Source organism: Arachis hypogaea, chromosome 12 (assembly GCF_003086295.3).
Source record: "Arachis hypogaea cultivar Tifrunner chromosome 12, arahy.Tifrunner.gnm2.J5K5, whole genome shotgun sequence".
Classification (NCBI taxonomy): Eukaryota; Viridiplantae; Streptophyta; class Magnoliopsida; order Fabales; family Fabaceae; genus Arachis; species Arachis hypogaea.
The window spans coordinates 93,869,937-93,889,001 of record NC_092047.1 but is presented as its reverse complement, the minus strand read 5'-3'; the positions used below and the strand labels follow the sequence as shown (position 1 = coordinate 93,889,001).

The 19,065-nt window shown below is 38.1% G+C and overlaps 1 protein-coding gene across 1 annotated transcript in view; it reads right to left on the bottom strand.

The window, feature by feature from the left end:
• Positions 1–19,065, bottom strand: part of LOC112727735 (alcohol dehydrogenase) — a 33,239-nt gene that overhangs the window by 1,699 nt on the left and 12,475 nt on the right. Inside the window, exons 4-6 of the mRNA XM_025777623.3 lie at positions 969–1,300; positions 345–427; positions 22–97 (exon numbers count right to left, since the gene is read on the bottom strand). Of these exons, the coding sequence (XP_025633408.1) occupies positions 22–97; positions 345–427; positions 969–1,300 (491 nt within the window). The remainder of the gene's footprint in view (positions 1–21; positions 98–344; positions 428–968; positions 1,301–19,065) is intronic.

The following is a 19,065-nucleotide window of genomic DNA, read 5'->3' as shown; positions in this document are numbered from 1 at the left end:
GGTTAGCAGCAATATGCTTACCATACTCAAGTTTGTTGGGATTCTTGTCAATTCCAATTATCCTGGATGCTCCAGCAATTTTTGCACCTTCGGCTGCCTAATCATATAACCATAGGAGAATTATAAGAATTTTTATAATTCTAAATTGATTAAAAAATTTAGTATATATTTTTTTTTGAAACATAAAAAGCCTTAAGAAATTGTAAAAATTTATTTATCTAAAAATTATAAGAATAGTTTAGGAATCTCAACCATTTTTCTCATTTGTCCTTAAACTTGAAGTAAATATTTTTTTTAGCTTGAAATAAATAAAATCGTTGTAGTATAATTTAGATAGATATTACAGCCAGTCCAACAGTTCCAAGCCCAAATATTGCTATTGAAGCCCCCTTCTTTGGTTTGGCAACATTGAGAATTGATCCTATTCCTGAAAAATTTAAAATTTTCTGTCTTAATTTTTAGACAAACAAAATAGTAAAATACTTCAGCTATTATTCATAGATGTATTGGGTGAGTTTGTTTATTTTTATCCTAGAAAAACGATTTTGCAACATATATACATTTATATGAATTCAATAAAAATTACAAAAAAAATATTACAAATTTATAAAAAAAGATCAATACAAAATTATTTTTTGATAGAGAAAAAGGTAAACAAACAATGCATCATAATTGTCACTACAGTATAATTAGTCTATCGAATAGTGATCGATTTAGTAACCAAATATCTTTGACTCGTGAATAATTAATTGATCATTGTTAGTGACCAAATTTTGTTAGTCACTATATCAATAGCTATGGGCATATTTCTTCTAACAATAGTGTTGGGTACATATCAAAATCGGTTATTAATATAAAAATGAGTTATACAACATATGTATTTATACGTAAATATATAGTGATTAATTTTAATGTACACATAGTATTTTTGTTCTTATAATGTGTGATACATTAAAATGGTTAAGAACCTGTTGAGATGCCACAACTGAGGAGACAAGCTTTGTCCAAAGGAAGTGTGGGATTGATCTTAACAACACTTCCTGAATGAACAACTGTGTATTGGCTAAAAGTGGATGTGCCAAGGAAGTGACTTATAGGTTCCTTGCCTTTTATAGTAGAGAACCTTGATTTTCCGTCACTTATCATACCCTCTCTTGTTGGGTTTATTCGCAACACCTCACACATGTTGCTATCTTCACTCTTGCAGTGTGGGCATTCCCCACACTCTCCAGTGAACAGTGGAAGAACATGATCACCAGGCTTGAGATTTGATACACCATCTCCTACACTCTCCACAATCCTGCTTAGTAATAGAAAATTAATTAGTAATCGAGTTCAATGAGAGATTACTCGTGATTAAAATCATGTAAGAAATTTTCACAAGATAATAATTCATACTCGATATAAGAGAAAAAATAAATTAATTAATCACATATAACTTTCATCGTTAATTCTCTCGGACATTAATAGTCATGTTTGTTAGGAATATAACCATATATGTTGCCTTTTTTTATCATCTTAAGTTTTTGAGATGAGTAATTTTATAATATGATATTAGAGTTTTATGTCCGAAAAATTTAGAGTTAGATTCTTAGTGAATATTAAAAGTGAAAACAAAATAGCATAAGACAAATAAAAAAGGAAAAAAAACGACCTGTGTAAAAATTAAAAAAAAAACTTAAAAGAGTTTTTTATTTGAGAGAGAATATTAAAGATATAACCATATAAATTGTCTCCTCCTATTAATTTAGATTTTGAAATGAGTAGTTTTGTGATAGGAAAAGTCTAGGGGGCCAGCAATTTTATTAAATTTTGGCCAGCATGTAACCAGCAGAGAAAAGTAAGTCATTGGATGAAATCTCACACCAATCTCACACCATCAAATCATCATTGATGGCTAGTTGATGGCTAACATTCACAAAAGTTGCTGGCCGTAGCATTCTCTTAAAAATTTTAAATTAAACATTTGTTTATCTTATATATACTATAATTGATTTTTTTTTCCCACCTCATTATTCACATCCTTCGCTATGTTGGTAGATGATGTGTGTGGTCAGGATTAGAAAGTCAATTAATTAGCATAGCTGCAACCTGGCACAATAGAATTGGTAGTATGAAGTTCGTTATTGTCTGAAAATATAAGTTAATTATTATGTTAAGCGAGGCTAGCTTAACTAACTTAGTGAGGCGAGTTAGTGTACTCATGTATATAAGCCAAGTTTGTATTACAAGCAAAGCATGACTCATCATTTTAAATTGGAATTCATTTTCAGAAGCTAAAGGTGTGTTTGGTTTATGTTGACTCTGGAGTGGAATTTTGACTTCTAATAGCTACAAAGTAATATGAAATTGAACACTACTCACAATAATGCATTCGCTATATAATTACTAAAGAGAAAAGGAAATAAAATAAAATAATAATAATAATATGAAAAGAAGATGTGAATGTAGTTGTTATTGTTGATAATGATTGAATTGAAATTCTACAAACATTTATATAGTGGTTATATGCTATAATTTCAACGGATAGAAATAAAACTTTCCTATAATAACTCTTAGCCTTCCTTTTCTTAGCCTTCCTTTTCTTTCTCTCTCCGTCACAATTCTCCACCTCGTTCACAATTTGAAATCTAAGCAAATTTTGGACGATCAAAGAATGATATTCGTATTCGGTTGCATCATTTGACAATGATTGCCTAACATGGAACAATATTGAGCAATTTCAAACAGCGTTGGAACTTGCTTCCTGACACCACTTTAGTCAACATGTCAGCGGGATTTTCATCCGTGTATACTTTTACAAGAGAAATTCACCTTTCTCCATAACATCACGCACGAAGTGATATCTAACATCAATATGCTTGGTACGAGCATGATGAACCTAATTTTTAGCCAAATGAATTGCGCTTTGACTATCACAATTCAGATCCACGCAATCTTGCTTCAACCCCAAATCATCTAGAAGACCTCTTAGCCACAATGCTTCTTTCACCCCTACTGCTACTACCATGTACTCAGCTTCTGTAGTAGATAGTGCCACTGTAGCTTGTTGTAAGACCCAGAACTTTTGAAAATTCTTATTATGATCAAGTCTCAAATCATATAGTTATTTATAGCCTTAATTTCAGAGATTATTTTATTAAAGATAATTAAGGCAAGTTGTGATTTATTAAATTTGAGACAAGTTATGATTTATTATCCAATTTTATAATTATTGGATTATTTCCTATATTCAAATTATAAAGTTGGTAGTTGTGAAATAATAAGGATTTTATATGACTTGGATTAGATAAGTAATATTTTAAATATTAATATTGCTATTTTGAAAAAATAAAGGATTTAATTATATTATTTCCAATTATTGGATTTGAATATTTTATTGAAAATAATTTGTAAAATTGATGAGCAAATGGTATTTTCTATATACAATTAGTGTTGGATTTAATTGGGTTTCAATTACTATATTATTCCCAATTTTATGTAAAATTACCATAATGCCCTTAACCCTAATTTTCAAAATGAAACCTTAAAACCCTAACCCGGTTACCCGATTTTCCCATCAGCAACACACTCCCCCTTTCTCCAATTCGAAGCGCAGCAGCAGCAATGTTTCCCTCAGCACACCCACAATGTTTCCCCTCTCTAAACCCAACAGCACCAACCCACTCTTCCCCTTTCTCAATCATGCGCAGCCGCAACGCATCCCAGCTTCCTTCACCACGGAAGAAAGAAACAGAAGAAGGAAGGCAGGGGAGGCCTTGCCACCGTCGATCCACCACGCTGGAGTTCGCCGTCGAGCTGCTTTGTGGCGCCGTCCATGGAGTCACTAGCTCACGCCTCGCCGACGTCGCTGCTCTGAAAGGGGCTGTAGTGGTTGCCGTCGAGCTCGAATGAGAAGGAAGGACGATGCTGGGATTGAGAGAGAGGCAGAGGTGGTTTGGCGCAAGGAAGGATGTGAGCTGTTTGGGTTGCCGTTCGCACCACCGAGGTTGAGCCGTAGCGCCGCCGTCGCGCCGTTGACCGCCACTACTAGGGCTTGCCGCCGCCACCTTACAACTGCCGGCAAGCACAGAGGGAGAGAGAAAATCGGAAAAGACCCGAGGAGAGGCAAAGAGGCTTGAGGCTGAGCTGGGGTTTAGCCACCATGTCCAGCCGTGCTCGCGTCGCCGGCGCCGCCTCCGCTGGAGCTTCTGGCTGCTTTTTCCGTCGCCGGAAAAATTCTATCGGTAAGGGTTTTACGTTGGTTCTCCTTTCCGTTGAGTTTCTGGGAACCTCATTGTCACTGCATATGGTTCAGGTCATCGCTGCCGCTTGAGGTGGCTGCCGCCGAACCGGTTCGGAGACCGCCGCTGTTTCAGTTCAGCCATTCCTTCTTCGGTTCAGTAAGCGTTTCGATTTGAAAGCCTTTTATTACTGTTATGTTATCTCACGCTGAGGTTTGTGGCGTTAATTGCTATAAGATTGAGTTTCGGTTGTTATCTGTTGCGATTAGAGTTGCCATGGTTATTGCGAAAGTGGCTGGGAGCTAAGGTTTTGGTTGCCGTCAGTTCAGGTTGAGGCGGAAAGGACTCTGTGAGACGTTTGGGTTATGGAATTTGCGTTTTGAGGTAGGGGCACTTTCCGAAAACTATATTTTATATGTTGGAATTATTACATATGGATACTGATGTGAGACAATGTATTTGGTGATTGTATCAGCCTTATGTATTGTTTGATTGTCTCTAATGATTATGAATGTTGTATGGCTGAATTGTTGTGTGGTTTTGTGAAACGAAATGCTTTCGAAGTTGATTCTTTTAAAGCTTTGAGATCGAGTTTAATCCATTGGAAATTGATTTGAGTTGAATGGATTTTCTTAAGAATGTGAAAAATAGAATCCACTCTTGAATTCAGCCTGGCTTGCTTTAAATGATCTGGTTTTTGATGAATGATTGTTACTGAACCGTTTCTTTGAAACTTTAGAAATGAGTTTATTCGGCTGATAATGATTTGATTTTTGAAACGGTTTTCTTGAAATATGGAATTGAGATGACTGTTGGATTTTTGGCTTGCCTTGGACTGATTTTGAAATTTGGGCTGTTGAAAAGGATTGTAGAATGGTTTCGTTGGGACCCGAACCGGGTGGCAAAGTCCAAGTTTTAGGGGAGGTGCTGCCAAAATTTCTATAAAACCCGAGTCTTTATTGAAAGGTTGTCTGGAAAAATGATGAGTTAAATGCTTCTACTATTTTATTTGAATTATCAAGAAAAGGATGATTCATGCTTTTGAAATGAATTATTAAAGAGGAAATTGTGATTTAGTCTTGCTTCTTAAGAAAAGCATTGTATCTCTTTTGGGAGAAAGTTATTTAGATGAAACTTATGTTTCAAAGCTGTTTTAAGTGTGACAAGGGCTATGCCTTTGAATTTGACTTGAGGGTTTCAATTAGAGGAGTTTCAATGACTTTGAAAGAACCTGAATGTCTATTGACAAGTTTCATTTTGAAATGTTTTGAGAAAGGCTTTAAGTACTCTTTGAATTCTGAATTCTTGCAAGACTAAAACAATTTTGAATAGTTGAAATGCTGTAGAGTTTATCATGGGGGTTGAAGCTGGTCTTGCCTAAGTAAAGGAAACGGCTTTGAAAGAAGTAAATGATTACGTGACTCGGTTTCGCTTAGATCCTATTTTATTACTCAAATCTAGAAGCCAAGGTTTTTAATGATTTCAAGTGAATTTGGAAAAATGAGTTGTGTTATTCTCCCCTAAAGACTTGGGACTCTGCCGAGAAACTTTGTTATAAAATTCCATTGTGGGATGGGTGATTTTGAATGTTCCCAAAATAAATCTTTAACTTTACATGGTTTTGGAAGTTTCGGAAAGAGGATGTCGAGAGCGGCTATGTTTTAAAAAGGGAACTCACTTTGAGTAAATTTGGCTTATGAGCCTGAGATGATTTGAGAAATGAGATCTTTAAAGCCAAGGCTGAAAAGAGTTAAAATTTGATTTCAAAGTGAAATAAATTGAGAAAAGTGATTTAAGGCACAAATGCCGATTTTATGAATTTGATGATGTTGAATGGTGGAAGTGCTGTTTTGTTATGGGCCGGAATGGCTATGTATGATTATGAATATTGGTTGGTTCTGGATTGAACCGTAAGTCAGAATGGCTGTGTATGATTATGAATATTGGCTGGTTCTGGATTGAACCGTAAGCCAGAATGGCTGTGTATGATTATGAATATTGGCTGGTTCTGGATTGAACCGTGAGCCGGATGGCTGAGATGGATGTTGATCCATGGATGAGATTGAATGCATGTATATGCTGAATTATTGATAATTGTGATTTTCACTTCCACTATCAGAGGCACAAGTTCCCTGGGAGAAAGCAGTGGCTAGCCACCACGTGCTCCAGGTGGAGACTCGAGACTCTGCTGACCCTATGTCGTAAGTGTGGCCGGGCACTGTGAAAGTCCCGGATGAGCTCGCTCCCGTAAATATTCACCAGTGAGGGTGATGGATATGGATCATGATTATGATCAAGTTTATGATGAGTATAACTCGAGTTGGGGATGCACGACAGAGGGACAGTCCAATAGTTAGCTACCAGGACTTGTCGGGTTGGCTCTATAACCGACAGATAATATCATCAGCCACTAGGGACAGGCATGCATCATATGTATCTATGTGACATTGTTTGCGTGTGCATATTGTACTTGGTTTGCCTATGTGATTAATTGAGATTAACTGCTACTTGTTCTACTTGTTGTAACTGTTTGTTTGTGCTTGACTTCCTATCTGTGTTTGCGACTGGGACTCTGTTGGATTGTGGTGATTGGTTGATGGTTGGATTGTTTGGGCCTAGGGCCGTGGTTGACATGAGATGGACCGATGGTTGGTTTTGGTTTTGTGTTTCTGGTTTGAAAAAATATGAAAGGCTATTTTGGTTCAGCATAGATAAACCTTTTTGAAAGGCTTTTGAATATTGTTTCAAATGAACAGTCTCCTCTTTCAGAAAAGGATTTTAGATTTCTCTTTTATTGTAAACTTTTGTTTTTGGAAAGGGGCATAAGATGGTTATTAATCACTGGTACGGTTTATCTTCACGTATCCTATTACAGTAATCCCCAAAAACCCTCTACTGAGAACCCTTTCGAGGATGATGTTCTCACCCCCCTACATTTTTTCCCCTTTCAGGATATGAGCGCAGAAGTCACGAAGAGTTTATTTAGTTGTTGAAATGCTCTGTATTGTTTTAGTTATGATTTATTGAACCCTCGCCTTTATCTTGATATATTCTGTAAGAGGGATAGAAATTGTATTGGTTATGCTTGTAATGTTATTTATATATATATACGTATATATATGTATGTACTCTTTGAGAGTTTTTGTAAGTTGTATGGTATCTATGGATGTACGTTACCAAACGAAAGTATATTGGGAGCGGTATTGCGGTTTAAAGTTTTAAATAGGCTCATATTTTAGTATTAAATAGTATAAGTGTCGTCGTAATGTCCGAGCTATCAGAGTCGCGCAGCCAGAAGCGTGAGCTTTGGTAGTTAGGGTGTTACACTTGTAACATCGATCGCCAACTAACTGGAGCACCTTGTATTTTATATACATAACCAGTCGTAGAACGTCTTCTATCTAGATCACCAGCATAATCAGAATCAACAAAGCCGCTGATTTGACATGATTTTCCACTAAAGCATAAACATGTGTCAATGGTGCCCTTCAAGTATCTTAATATCCACTTGACTGCTTCCTAGTGTGCCTTACCCGGGTTTGCCATGAACCTGCTAACAACACTTACTGCCTGTGAAATATCTGGGCGTGTACATACCATAGTATACATTAGACTACCGACTGCACTAGCATAAGGTACATTTTTCATGTAAGCCTTATCCTCTGCTGTTGTGGGAGATTGTTTACCAGAGAGCCTAAAATGTGGAGCCAACGGTGTTACCATCGATTTAGCATTTTTCATTTCAAATCTTTCAATGACGCACTCAATGTATCCTCTTTGGCTCAAGAACAATTTTTGGCTTGATCTCTCCCTTTTAATTTCCATGCCTAATATTTTTCATGCAGCACCCAAGTCTTTTGTTTCAAATTCTTTACCAAGTTGAACCTTTAACATATCTATCTCTACCTTGCTCTTAGAGGCAATAAGCATGTCATCCACATATAATAGAAGATAGATATAATCACCTCCAGGAAGCTTACGAATGTATACACAACAATCATAATTACTTCTGGAAAAACCTTGTTTTAACATAAAGGAGTCAAATCGCTTATACCATTGCCGAGGAGATTGTTTCAATCCATATAGCGATTTCCTCAAGCGACATACCTAACTTTCTTTACCCTCAACCTTGAAACCCTCAGGTTGATATATGTAGATTTCTTCCTCTAAGTCACCGTGCAAGAATGCAATCTTCACGTCTAGTTGTTCCAACTCAAGATCACCATGAGCGACAAGACTTAAAAGCACCCGTATGGAAGTGTGTTTCACCACTGGAGAAAATATCTCATTGTAATCAACACCTTCTTTCTGTGCAAATTCTTTTGCTGCTAACCTAGCTTTGAATATTGTACCATCTGACTTAGTAGGATCTTCTTTTCTTTTATACACCTACTTACAACCAATTGCGGTCTTTCTCACGGGCAATGGGACCACATCCCATGTCTTGTTCTTATGAAGAGATTGCATCTCTTCCTCCATAGCGACCAACCAACTCTCTCTATCTTTGTCTTTGATAGCATGTTTGAAGGTGACCGGCTCATCATCCTCCACTGAGAGTGCATAATCTACCAAGTTTAGCTGTCCATAATGTCTCAAAGGCTTGTCTGACCCGAACTTCTGAACAAATTTATAATTCATCTTTAGCCTAGTAGATGCCAAAGAATCCTGCTGTTGCTGTTGTAATGCATGTGCATTTTCTCGCTGAATTTTCTCATGATCAAGTTCATCCTCTGCGTCATCTCGAGTAGCATTAGGATGCTCCATCTGAACATTATTAGAGTCTATTTGTTGGTATTTAGACTCTATCTCCACCACTTGAGTATTTGAAGTTTTTCCAACATCACCATCATCTGGCACCACATCTTTAGACAAAGCTACCATAGATCGTTCATCAAAGGTAACATCCCTGCTATTACAAACTTAGAATCATTTACACTCCAAAAGCGATAGCCTTGAACCCCTCTTGGATACCCCAAAAAGATTGCCTTCTTAGCTCTATCATTAAGCTTATTATCTTTGACATGATAATAGGCTGTGCATCCAAAGACTCTGAGTTTCTCATAATCTGCATGTTCCCTTGATCATACCTTATAAGGTGTGTCTCCATCTAGAGAAGAATGTGGGGATCGATTCACTATGTAGCAAGTTGTAGCAACCGATTCTGCCCACCATTCTCTGCCTAACCCGAATTAGAGCGCATACACCTTGCCTTCTCAAGTAGCGTACAATTCAGTCGTTCGGCAAATCTATTCTGTTGTGGTGTTTCTCTAACTGTCCAGTGTCTTGTAATGCCTTCTCGGTCACAGAACTCCTTGAAAGCCTCATCCGTGTACTCTGTGCCATTATTAGATCGTAGAGTTTTTGTAAGCCCCAGAATATTTGAAAAGTCTTATTATGATCGAGTCTCAAATCCTACAGTTATTTATAGCCTTAATTTCAGGGATTATTTTATTAAAGATAATTAAGGCAAGTTTTGATTTATTGGATTTGAGATAAGTTATGATTATTATCCAATTTCACAATTATTGGATTATTTTCTATATTTGAATTATAAAGTTGATAGTTATGAAATAATAAGGATTTTATATGATTTGGACTAGATAAGTAATATTTTAAATATTAATACTGCTACTTTGGAAAAATAAAGGGGTTTAATTATATTATTTCTAATTATTTTGATTTGGGCATTTTATTGAAAATAATTTGTGAAATTGATGAGCAAATAGTATTTTCTATGTACAAATAGTATTGAATTTAATTTGGGTTTCAATTACTATATTATCCTTATTTTTGAGTGAAATTACAAAAATGCCCCTAACCCTAATAGAGTCCACATTTTCCCTTCCAAAAGCCAACCCTAGCTGCACATTATTGATGATAGTAGCAGCAGCAGCCACCCCCCTTTTTCATAAACACACGGTCCCCTGTGAAAGAAAAGAAGGAGATCCGGAGGGAGGGAGGCCGTAGCCACCATGCTCGCCGCCACACCACCGTGCCCTCGCCATCGAGCTCGTCGTCGCCGCCCAGCCGTCGCGCCGCCTTGGGGTCCGCCGTCAGGTCCGAGTCAAATGGAGGGAGAAGCCGCTCTGTCAGTGTCGCGCAGAGAGGGACTCACCGCCAGCTCCGTCGTCCTCACTGCTGCGCCACCGTCGGGCCCGCAATCGTGGAGAAAACACAGCGCCGCTGTGGGTCCCTTTCCGTCGAACTCGAAGGAGGAGGAATGCCGAGACTGGGCGACGCTGGGAGAGAAGGAGACGCGAGCTGGAGGAGCTGCGTCCAGTCGCCGCCGACGCGCCACTGACCGCCGCCGTTCCACCGTGCCGAGGGTCCCTTTCCTGCGAGATCTGCCACCATGAAACCCCGTAGTGCCTCTGGTTGCCGAAAAATGGTGGTGGATGTTGGTGCTGGGTTAGCGCCGCCACTGCTGCTGGCCATTTCGAGCTGCTCCGCCATCTCTGCCGCCGGAGAACGCAGCTTAGTCACCGGAAAAACCACTGCCGGTAAGGGTCCTTGCTTTTGGTCTTCATTCCTTTCTATTCCTGGGTTTTATCACCATGACGTTGTTGTGCAGCCGCGGTTGTCGGAGTCTTTCATCGCCGCTGCCGCTTGAGGTGGCTGACGGAGTCGCTGCCGGGTTGATATGGAGCTGTGTCTGCTTCGTTTCGCTAGCTCAGTAAGTAAATTATATTTCGAAAAGTCTCGCGTTAGTATTCGGTTGTGTTTGGTTAATGAATATGAGTTCTGGTAACGTGGGGTCGAGTCCTGATTATTATATATTGTGATTAGAGTCATTATGGTTGCTGAGAAAACGGTTTGGAGCTGAGGTTTTGGTAGCCGGGATTTTGATTGTTGATTTCGGGTCGAGGCGGAAAGGACTCGGTGACGCGTTTGAGTTATGGAATTGCGTTCTAAGGTAGGGGCGCTTTCCGAAAACTACAGTTTATTATTGGAATTATTACATATGGATACTGATGTGAGATATGGTGTAATTAGTGATTGTATCTGCCTTATGTATTATTTGATTGACTCGAATGACTATGGATGTTGGTTTGGCCGAATTGTTGTGTGGCTTGTGAAATGTAATGTTTGAAGTTGATTCTTTAAATATTTGAAATGAGTTTAATCCGTTGAGGATTGGTTTGAATTGAGTCAATTATTTTGATGATGTGAAAGATAGAATGCTCTTGAAATTCAGCCTGGGTTGCTTTAATTGCTCTGGTTTTGATAAATGATTTATTGCTGAACCGATTCTTTAAAGCTTTACAAATGAGTTAAATCGGTTGATATTGAGTTGATTTTTGAAATGGTTTCCTTGAGGTATGCCATTGAGGCGACTGTTGGATTTAGCTTGTTTTGAATTGATTTCTGGTTTTGAGCTGTTGAAAAGGAATGAGAAACGGTTTAGTTGGGACCCGAACCGGGTGGCAAAAGTCCAAGTTTTAGGGGAGGTGCTGCCGAAATTTCTACAAAATCCTACTCTTGTTTGTAAAGTTATTTAAAAAGGGTCGGATTTGAGAAATTGTATTAATTGATTTATTAAGAGAATATTTATGTTTTCAAGCTTAATCTATTTAATGAACTTTATGCGTTGAGTTCAGCTTATTTAGAAACGAACTATTTGTACAGTTTGAATCACTGAAGGAAAGAATGATGCTCAAATATTGATTTCAATATAAAAAGGAGCTTTTAGTGATTTTAAAGGAATTTAGACTTTCGATTGAGTAATCAAGTTTGAGGCATTTTGGAAGAGTTAGAAAAATGGGTTCCAAAAAGAAACCTGAAAGTGGTTTGATTCAAATGAACCGGTTCCGTTTCAAATGAGTTGATTTTTGGACCGAGTTGGAACTTGTGATTTTGTATGATCGGTTTCATAATAAATTCAGTTTTATTTACTTGAACCGGGAATCTATGATTTTAAAGGTTTCAATGAATTTTAAGGAATTTTATATAAGTTGACCTTCCCTAAAGACTTGGGACTCTGCCGAGGAACCTTGTTATAAAATCCCATTGTGGGATGGGCGATTTTGATTGTTCCCAAATTGAATCTTTAACTTCCCATGGTTTTGGAAGTCTTGGAATGAGGATGCTGAGAGCGGCTTTGTTTTAAAAAGGGAACTCACTTTGAGTAAATTTGGCTTATGAGCCTGAGATGATTTGAGAAATGAGATTTCTAAAGCCAAGGCTGAAAAGAGTTGAAACTTGATTTCAAAGTGAAATGAATTGAGAAAATGATTTATGGCTTAAATGCTGATTTCATAAATCTGATGATTTTGAATGGTGGAAGTGCTGTTTTATTATGAGCCGGAATGGCTATGTATGATTATGAATATTGACTGGTTTTGGATTGAACCGTGAGCCGGAATGGCTGTGTGTGATTATCAATATTGATTGGTTCTGGATTGAACCGTGAGCCGGAATGGCTGTGTATGATATGAATATTGGCTGGTTCTGGAATGAACCGTGAGCCGGATGGCTGAGATGGATGTTGATCCATGGATGAGATTGATTGCATGTTTATGCTGAATCATTGATATTTGTGATTTTTGCACTTCCACTATCTGAGATACGAGTTTCCCTGGGTAGTAGCAGTGGCTAGCCACCACGTGCTCCAGGTTGAGACTTGATACTCTGTTGACCCTATGTCGTAAGTGTGGCCGGGCACTGTGAAAGCCCCGGATGAGCTCGCCCCCGTAAATATTCACCAGTGAAGGTGATGGATATGGATCATGATTATGATCAAGTTTATGATGAGTATAACTCGAGTTGGGGATGCGCGACAGAGGGACAGTCCAATGGTTAGCTACCAGGACTTGTCGGGTTGGCTCTATAACCGACAGATGATATCATCAGCTACTAGGGACAGGCATGCATCATATGCATCTATGTGACATTGTTTGGGTGTGCATATTGTACTTGGTTTGCCTTTGTGATTAACTGCTAATTGTTCTACTTGCTGTAACTGTTTGTTTGTGCTTGAACTTCCTATCTGTGTTTGCAATTGGGACTCTGTTGGATTGTGGTGATTTGGTTGGTGGTTGGATTGTTTGGGCCTAGGGCCGTGGTTGGATTGAGATGGACCGATGGTTGATTTTGGTTTTGTGTTTCTGATTTGGAAAAATATGAAAGGCTATTTTGGTTCAGCATAGATAAACCTTTTTGAAAGGCTTTTGGTGTTTTTGAGAATTGAACGGTTCCTCTTTCAGAAAAGATTTCCGACTTTACCTTATTGAAAACTGTTGTTTTTGAAAAGAGGCATAAGACAGTTATTAATCACTGGCACGGTTTATCTTCATGTATCCTATTACAGTAATTCCCAAAAACCCTCTACTGAGAACCCTTTCGAGGATGATGTTCTCACCCCCTACATTTTTCCCCTTTCAGGATATGGGCGCAGAAGTTACGAAGAGCTTATTTAACTGTTGTTGTGATGCTCTGTATTGTTTTAGTTATGGTTTACTGCACCCTCGCCTTTATCTTGATATAATCTGCAAGAGGGATAGGAATTGTATTGGATTATGTTTGTAATATTATTTATATATATTTATGTATATATATATGGATGTATTCTTTATGAGTTTTGTAAGTTGTATGGTATTTATGGATGTACGTTATCGGATGAAAGTATTTTTGGGAGCGGTATTGCGGTTTAAAGTTTCAAACAGGCTCATATTTTAGTATTAAATAGTATAAGTGTCGTCGTAATATCCGAGCTATCAGAGTTGCGCAGCCGGAAGCGTGAGCTTTGGTAGTTAGGGTGTTACATTATGGTATCAGAGCAGTTCTTCCTGTAGAGCCTGAGGAATGGACTGACTATGCTTTAGTTGCATACTCTGAGTGTTTGTCATGTATTAGGTCTTGTCGAATGACGAGAATTAGAGCTTTATGCACATGACAGTCTATTGATTAACGCTGTTAGTCTTGCATTGCATAATTCCTGATATTAAGTTTGGCCAGCTTAATACTAGTGGATTATGTATATGAAGGCACTGATGGGTTATCATAGATGTTATACGAGTTTTGAGTAAAGCGAATCACGGGTTTTGGAGAAGTTAGAAACTAATTCTCGAGGCTGCTCAGTTGTGTGTCTTGAATTTTGTTCGAGTTGACCTATTCTTTCATATCCTAACTTGAAATTCTTGTTTGCTACTCCTCTTGAAAAGTAGTTTGATGTTCCACTCTATTCCTCTATTCATATGTATTCTTGTTTGATCCTAAGTGCATATGCTTGTTTGAAATCCTTGTTGTATCTGGCTTTCTCTGTTTGAGTTTTTCTTGATTCATGTATTCCTTGCTATAGCTTTGAACTTGTCCTATTGCGTCGTGCATTTTAACTCCGGATTCCGAGTCCATTCTTGAGAAATTATTGATTTAGTTTTTCTCTTATTTGACAATGATTATAGCCAATCTTGAGATTTTGTAAATTGCTGTTGATTAGCTATATACTTTTTTATATATGAGACTTTGAGATTACTCATACAGTTTAACAACTATTTCTTTCTAATGCCTCGCCTATACTTTTACTGGTTTATAGAACTGCACCTACTTAAAATACAATTTGACTTTCTAGTAATTTTACTATAGTTCCATCACACGCCTTTATCTGATTATGCATTTGGGGATTTTTCGAAATTCTGGGAAGAAGGAATTCTTCGCTTTTATTCCGATTGATTTTTGTTGATAAACTTTACCCAAATTATTTTTAACTTGAGTTCGGTTTAGCATACTACATTTTTGATGCCATTGTTATTCTTTTGAAAATGTTGGATTCATAGCTTTCTTCTTATGAATGGAATCGTTCCTTCTTAAGCTTTTCACCTCTATGAATGTCATACGTGACTCTGTTTTTAACTAATCTTTTATATCTTGTGAAATTACCATTGATCTTGGTTTGTCCTCTCTTGTGAATCTCATCTGTATGTGAGTCAGTTTGATTCGTTTCAAATTAGTGCATTGTTTATTCTCTCATTTTCTCTACAAGAGTTTTTAGTTAAAGATTTACCTTTGAAAAATTACTAATGATTGAGTTGTCTTTCCTATGACTTTTGTATTCTTTTGGAACAATTGAAAGCTTGTTTGATGAGTCATGCCTAGTGAATCTTGTTTGGACTACTTTGGTTTAAGATCCTTTCTTGCATGGCTTGAATTCTTTTTAGTGCATCTTAAACTTCTTGAATGTTCTTCTGAGATGGTGATTTCAAGAACACTTTTGGAGTCTTGTTTTGAACATTTTAAAGAAGTTTTGAATCCTCTTTGAAGAAATATTGAACGGAATTTATTTTCTGTTGCTTGATGGATATTGAAACCATTGTTCAATTTTGACAAAGATGATTTTAAGTTGGCATATGCTATTTTAAATGAAGTTTTGAATAGCTTCGTCGTTTAATGGAAACCTGTCCGTTTGTAACGCACCACTTATTTCCTTTACCAAATTGTAAGCAAATTTTTACTTCGGAGTTTCTTTTCTAAAAAGAGTTTAATTTTCTCTTTCGTCTTTGCCATGATTTTATACACGCTTGTTTGAATATGAACTTTGGGAATTTTTGAACAAGCATTTATTTTGTTTTCTGAGTTTTATGATTGCCTTTGGTTAAGTTGTGCACCTAATTATCTTTCTAAAATATTTGAGGAAATATTTTAGCTCTTAGCCAAACTTGTGTGCATTTTGTTTTTAAAACTCTACATGATCTACTTCAACATGAAAGCGTATTAAGAGCAAAGCCACATTTATGCTTTTGTTACTCTTTTGAAGGATGTTGTTACTTAACTCCTCTTTCAGACTGCGAAGTGGTTTTTCTGCAAGTTTTCGATTCTTTTAAAAGCAATGTATTCGAAAGTATTTTAATTATGCTCTTGAGTTCTGTGAGCCTTGTCTTGGGTTTGAAATATTCTTTTCTGTAAACCTCATACTTCTTCGACCCAATTTGAATTTGGTTCAAATTAATGTGCTGATTCCTCTTATTGATCCTATTGAATTTCCTTGATCAAAGGGTTATCTTGAAGTTGTCAATTGAATTGAGTCTAGCAAACTTCATTGCTTGAGCATCCTTATTTATCTGGAATTGGATACTCTGTCTCGAATCTATGAGTATTGTCCTTGACATTTGCCTCTCCTTTCTAAAGTTTTGTATCATTCTGAGTAGACTCGAGAATTATTTTGATATCACGTGCGACTTGTAGACGTAGTAACGTGATACGTTAGTTCTTTAAGACGTGATGTGTATACGAAAGTTGAAGCGGTAGGTGTGCAACGTATGAGTTGTGGGCGTTTTGTTCCTTGCGAATGGGTTTGTGATTGTCAGGCTTGTGATCGAATTTGGGGTTTGTAAGGTGCTTGATGGAATTGGAAAGTTGAAGCTTGGAGGTTGAGATGAGATTAGTGTGCGGAGGTTAAGCACGTCGTTTTAACCCCATCATGTTTTATAGCCTTCAATGCCTTGCCTTACTATCACATGTTTGAGCCATGTCATCACTGCTTTGTGAACGCCCATCTTGATTTGCATCCTATTTGGTACCTCAAGTTTTTGTAAAGCTTTGAGATCATATGACCTTGTGCATTGAGCCTATCTTGTAACGTTTGCTTTGCAATCACACTCCTACCTTTACATCCTTATGCTTATGACAATCAAAGTATTTGGAAATCGTATATATGATTATATTTTGAGATATTTTTGCTTCTTTCTTAAATGTGTTCAAAGGTGAACTGTTATGGAATTTCTTTCATTTTGTATCAATTTTCGAGGGCGAAAATTTTTATAAGGTGGGTAGAATGTAAGCCCCAGAATATTTGAAAAGTCTTATTATGATCGAGTCTCAAATCCTACAGTTATTTATAGCCTTAATTTCAGGGATTATTTTATTAAAGATAATTAAGGCAAGTTTTGATTTATTGGATTTGAGATAAGTTATGATTATTATCCAATTTCACAATTATTGGATTATTTTCTATATTTGAATTATAAAGTTGATAGTTATGAAATAATAAGGATTTTATATGATTTGGACTAGATAAGTAATATTTTAAATATTAATACTGCTACTTTGGAAAAATAAAGGGGTTTAATTATATTATTTCTAATTATTTTGATTTGGGCATTTTATTGAAAATAATTTGTGAAATTGATGAGCAAATAGTATTTTCTATGTACAAATAGTATTGAATTTAATTTGGGTTTCAATTACTATATTATCCTTATTTTTGAGTGAAATTACAAAAATGCCCCTAACCCTAATAGAGTCCACATTTTCCCTTCCAAAAGCCAACCCTAGCTGCACATTATTGATGATAGTAGCAGCAGCAGCCACCCCCCTTTTTCATAAACACACGGTCCCCTGTGAAAGAAAAGAAGGAGATCCGGAGGGAGGGAGGCCGTAGCCACCATGCTCGCCGCCACACCACCGTGCCCTCGCCATCGAGCTCGTCGTCGCCGCCCAGCCGTCGCGCCGCCTTGGGGTCCGCCGTCAGGTCCGAGTCAAATGGAGGGAGAAGCCGCTCTGTCAGTGTCGCGCAGAGAGGGACTCACCGCCAGCTCCGTCGTCCTCACTGCTGCGCCACCGTCGGGCCCGCAATCGTGGAGAAAACACAGCGCCGCTGTGGGTCCCTTTCCGTCGAACTCGAAGGAGGAGGAATGCCGAGACTGGGCGACGCTGGGAGAGAAGGAGACGCGAGCTGGAGGAGCTGCGTCCAGTCGCCGCCGACGCGCCACTGACCGCCGCCGTTCCACCGTGCCGAGGGTCCCTTTCCTGCGAGATCTGCCACCATGAAACCCCGTAGTGCCTCTGGTTGCCGAAAAATGGTGGTGGATGTTGGTGCTGGGTTAGCGCCGCCACTGCTGCTGGCCATTTCGAGCTGCTCCGCCATCTCTGCCGCCGGAGAACGCAGCTTAGTCACCGGAAAAACCACTGCCGGTAAGGGTCCTTGCTTTTGGTCTTCATTCCTTTCTATTCCTGGGTTTTATCGCCATGACGTTGTTGTGCAGCCGCGGTTGTCGGAGTCTTTCATCGCCGCTGCCGCTTGAGGTGGCTGACGGAGTCGCTGCCGGGTTGATATGGAGCTGTGTCTGCTTCGTTTCGCTAGCTCAGTAAGTAAATTATATTTCGAAAAGTCTCGCGTTAGTATTCGGTTGTGTTTGGTTAATGAATATGAGTTCTGGTAACGTGGGGTCGAGTCCTGATTATTATATATTGTGATTAGAGTCATTATGGTTGCTGAGAAAACGGTTTGGAGCTGAGGTTTTGGTAGCCGGGATTTTGATTGTTGATTTCGGGTCGAGGCGGAAAGGACTCGGTGACGCGTTTGAGTTATGGAATTGCGTTCTAAGGTAGGGGCGCTTTCCGAAAACTACAGTTTATTATTGGAATTATTACATATGGATACTGATGTGAGATATGGTGTAATTAGTGATTGTATCTGCCTTATGTATTATTTGATTGACTCGAATGACTATGGATGTTGGTTTGGCCGAATTGTTGTGTGGCTTGTGAAATGTAATGTTTGAAGTTGATTCTTTAAATATTTGAAATGAGTTTAATCCGTTGAGGATTGGTTTGAATTGAGTCAATTATTTTGATGATGTGAAAGATAGAATGCTCTTGAAATTCAGCCTGGGTTGCTTTAATTGCTCTGGTTTTGATAAATGATTTATTGCTGAACCGATTCTTTAAAGCTTTACAAATGAGTTAAATCGGTTGATATTGAGTTGATTTTTGAAATGGTTTCCTTGAGGTATGCCATTGAGGCGACTGTTGGATTTAGCTTGTTTTGAATTGATTTCTGGTTTTGAGCTGTTGAAAAGGAATGAGAAACGGTTTAGTTGGGACCCGAACCGGGTGGCAAAAGTCCAAG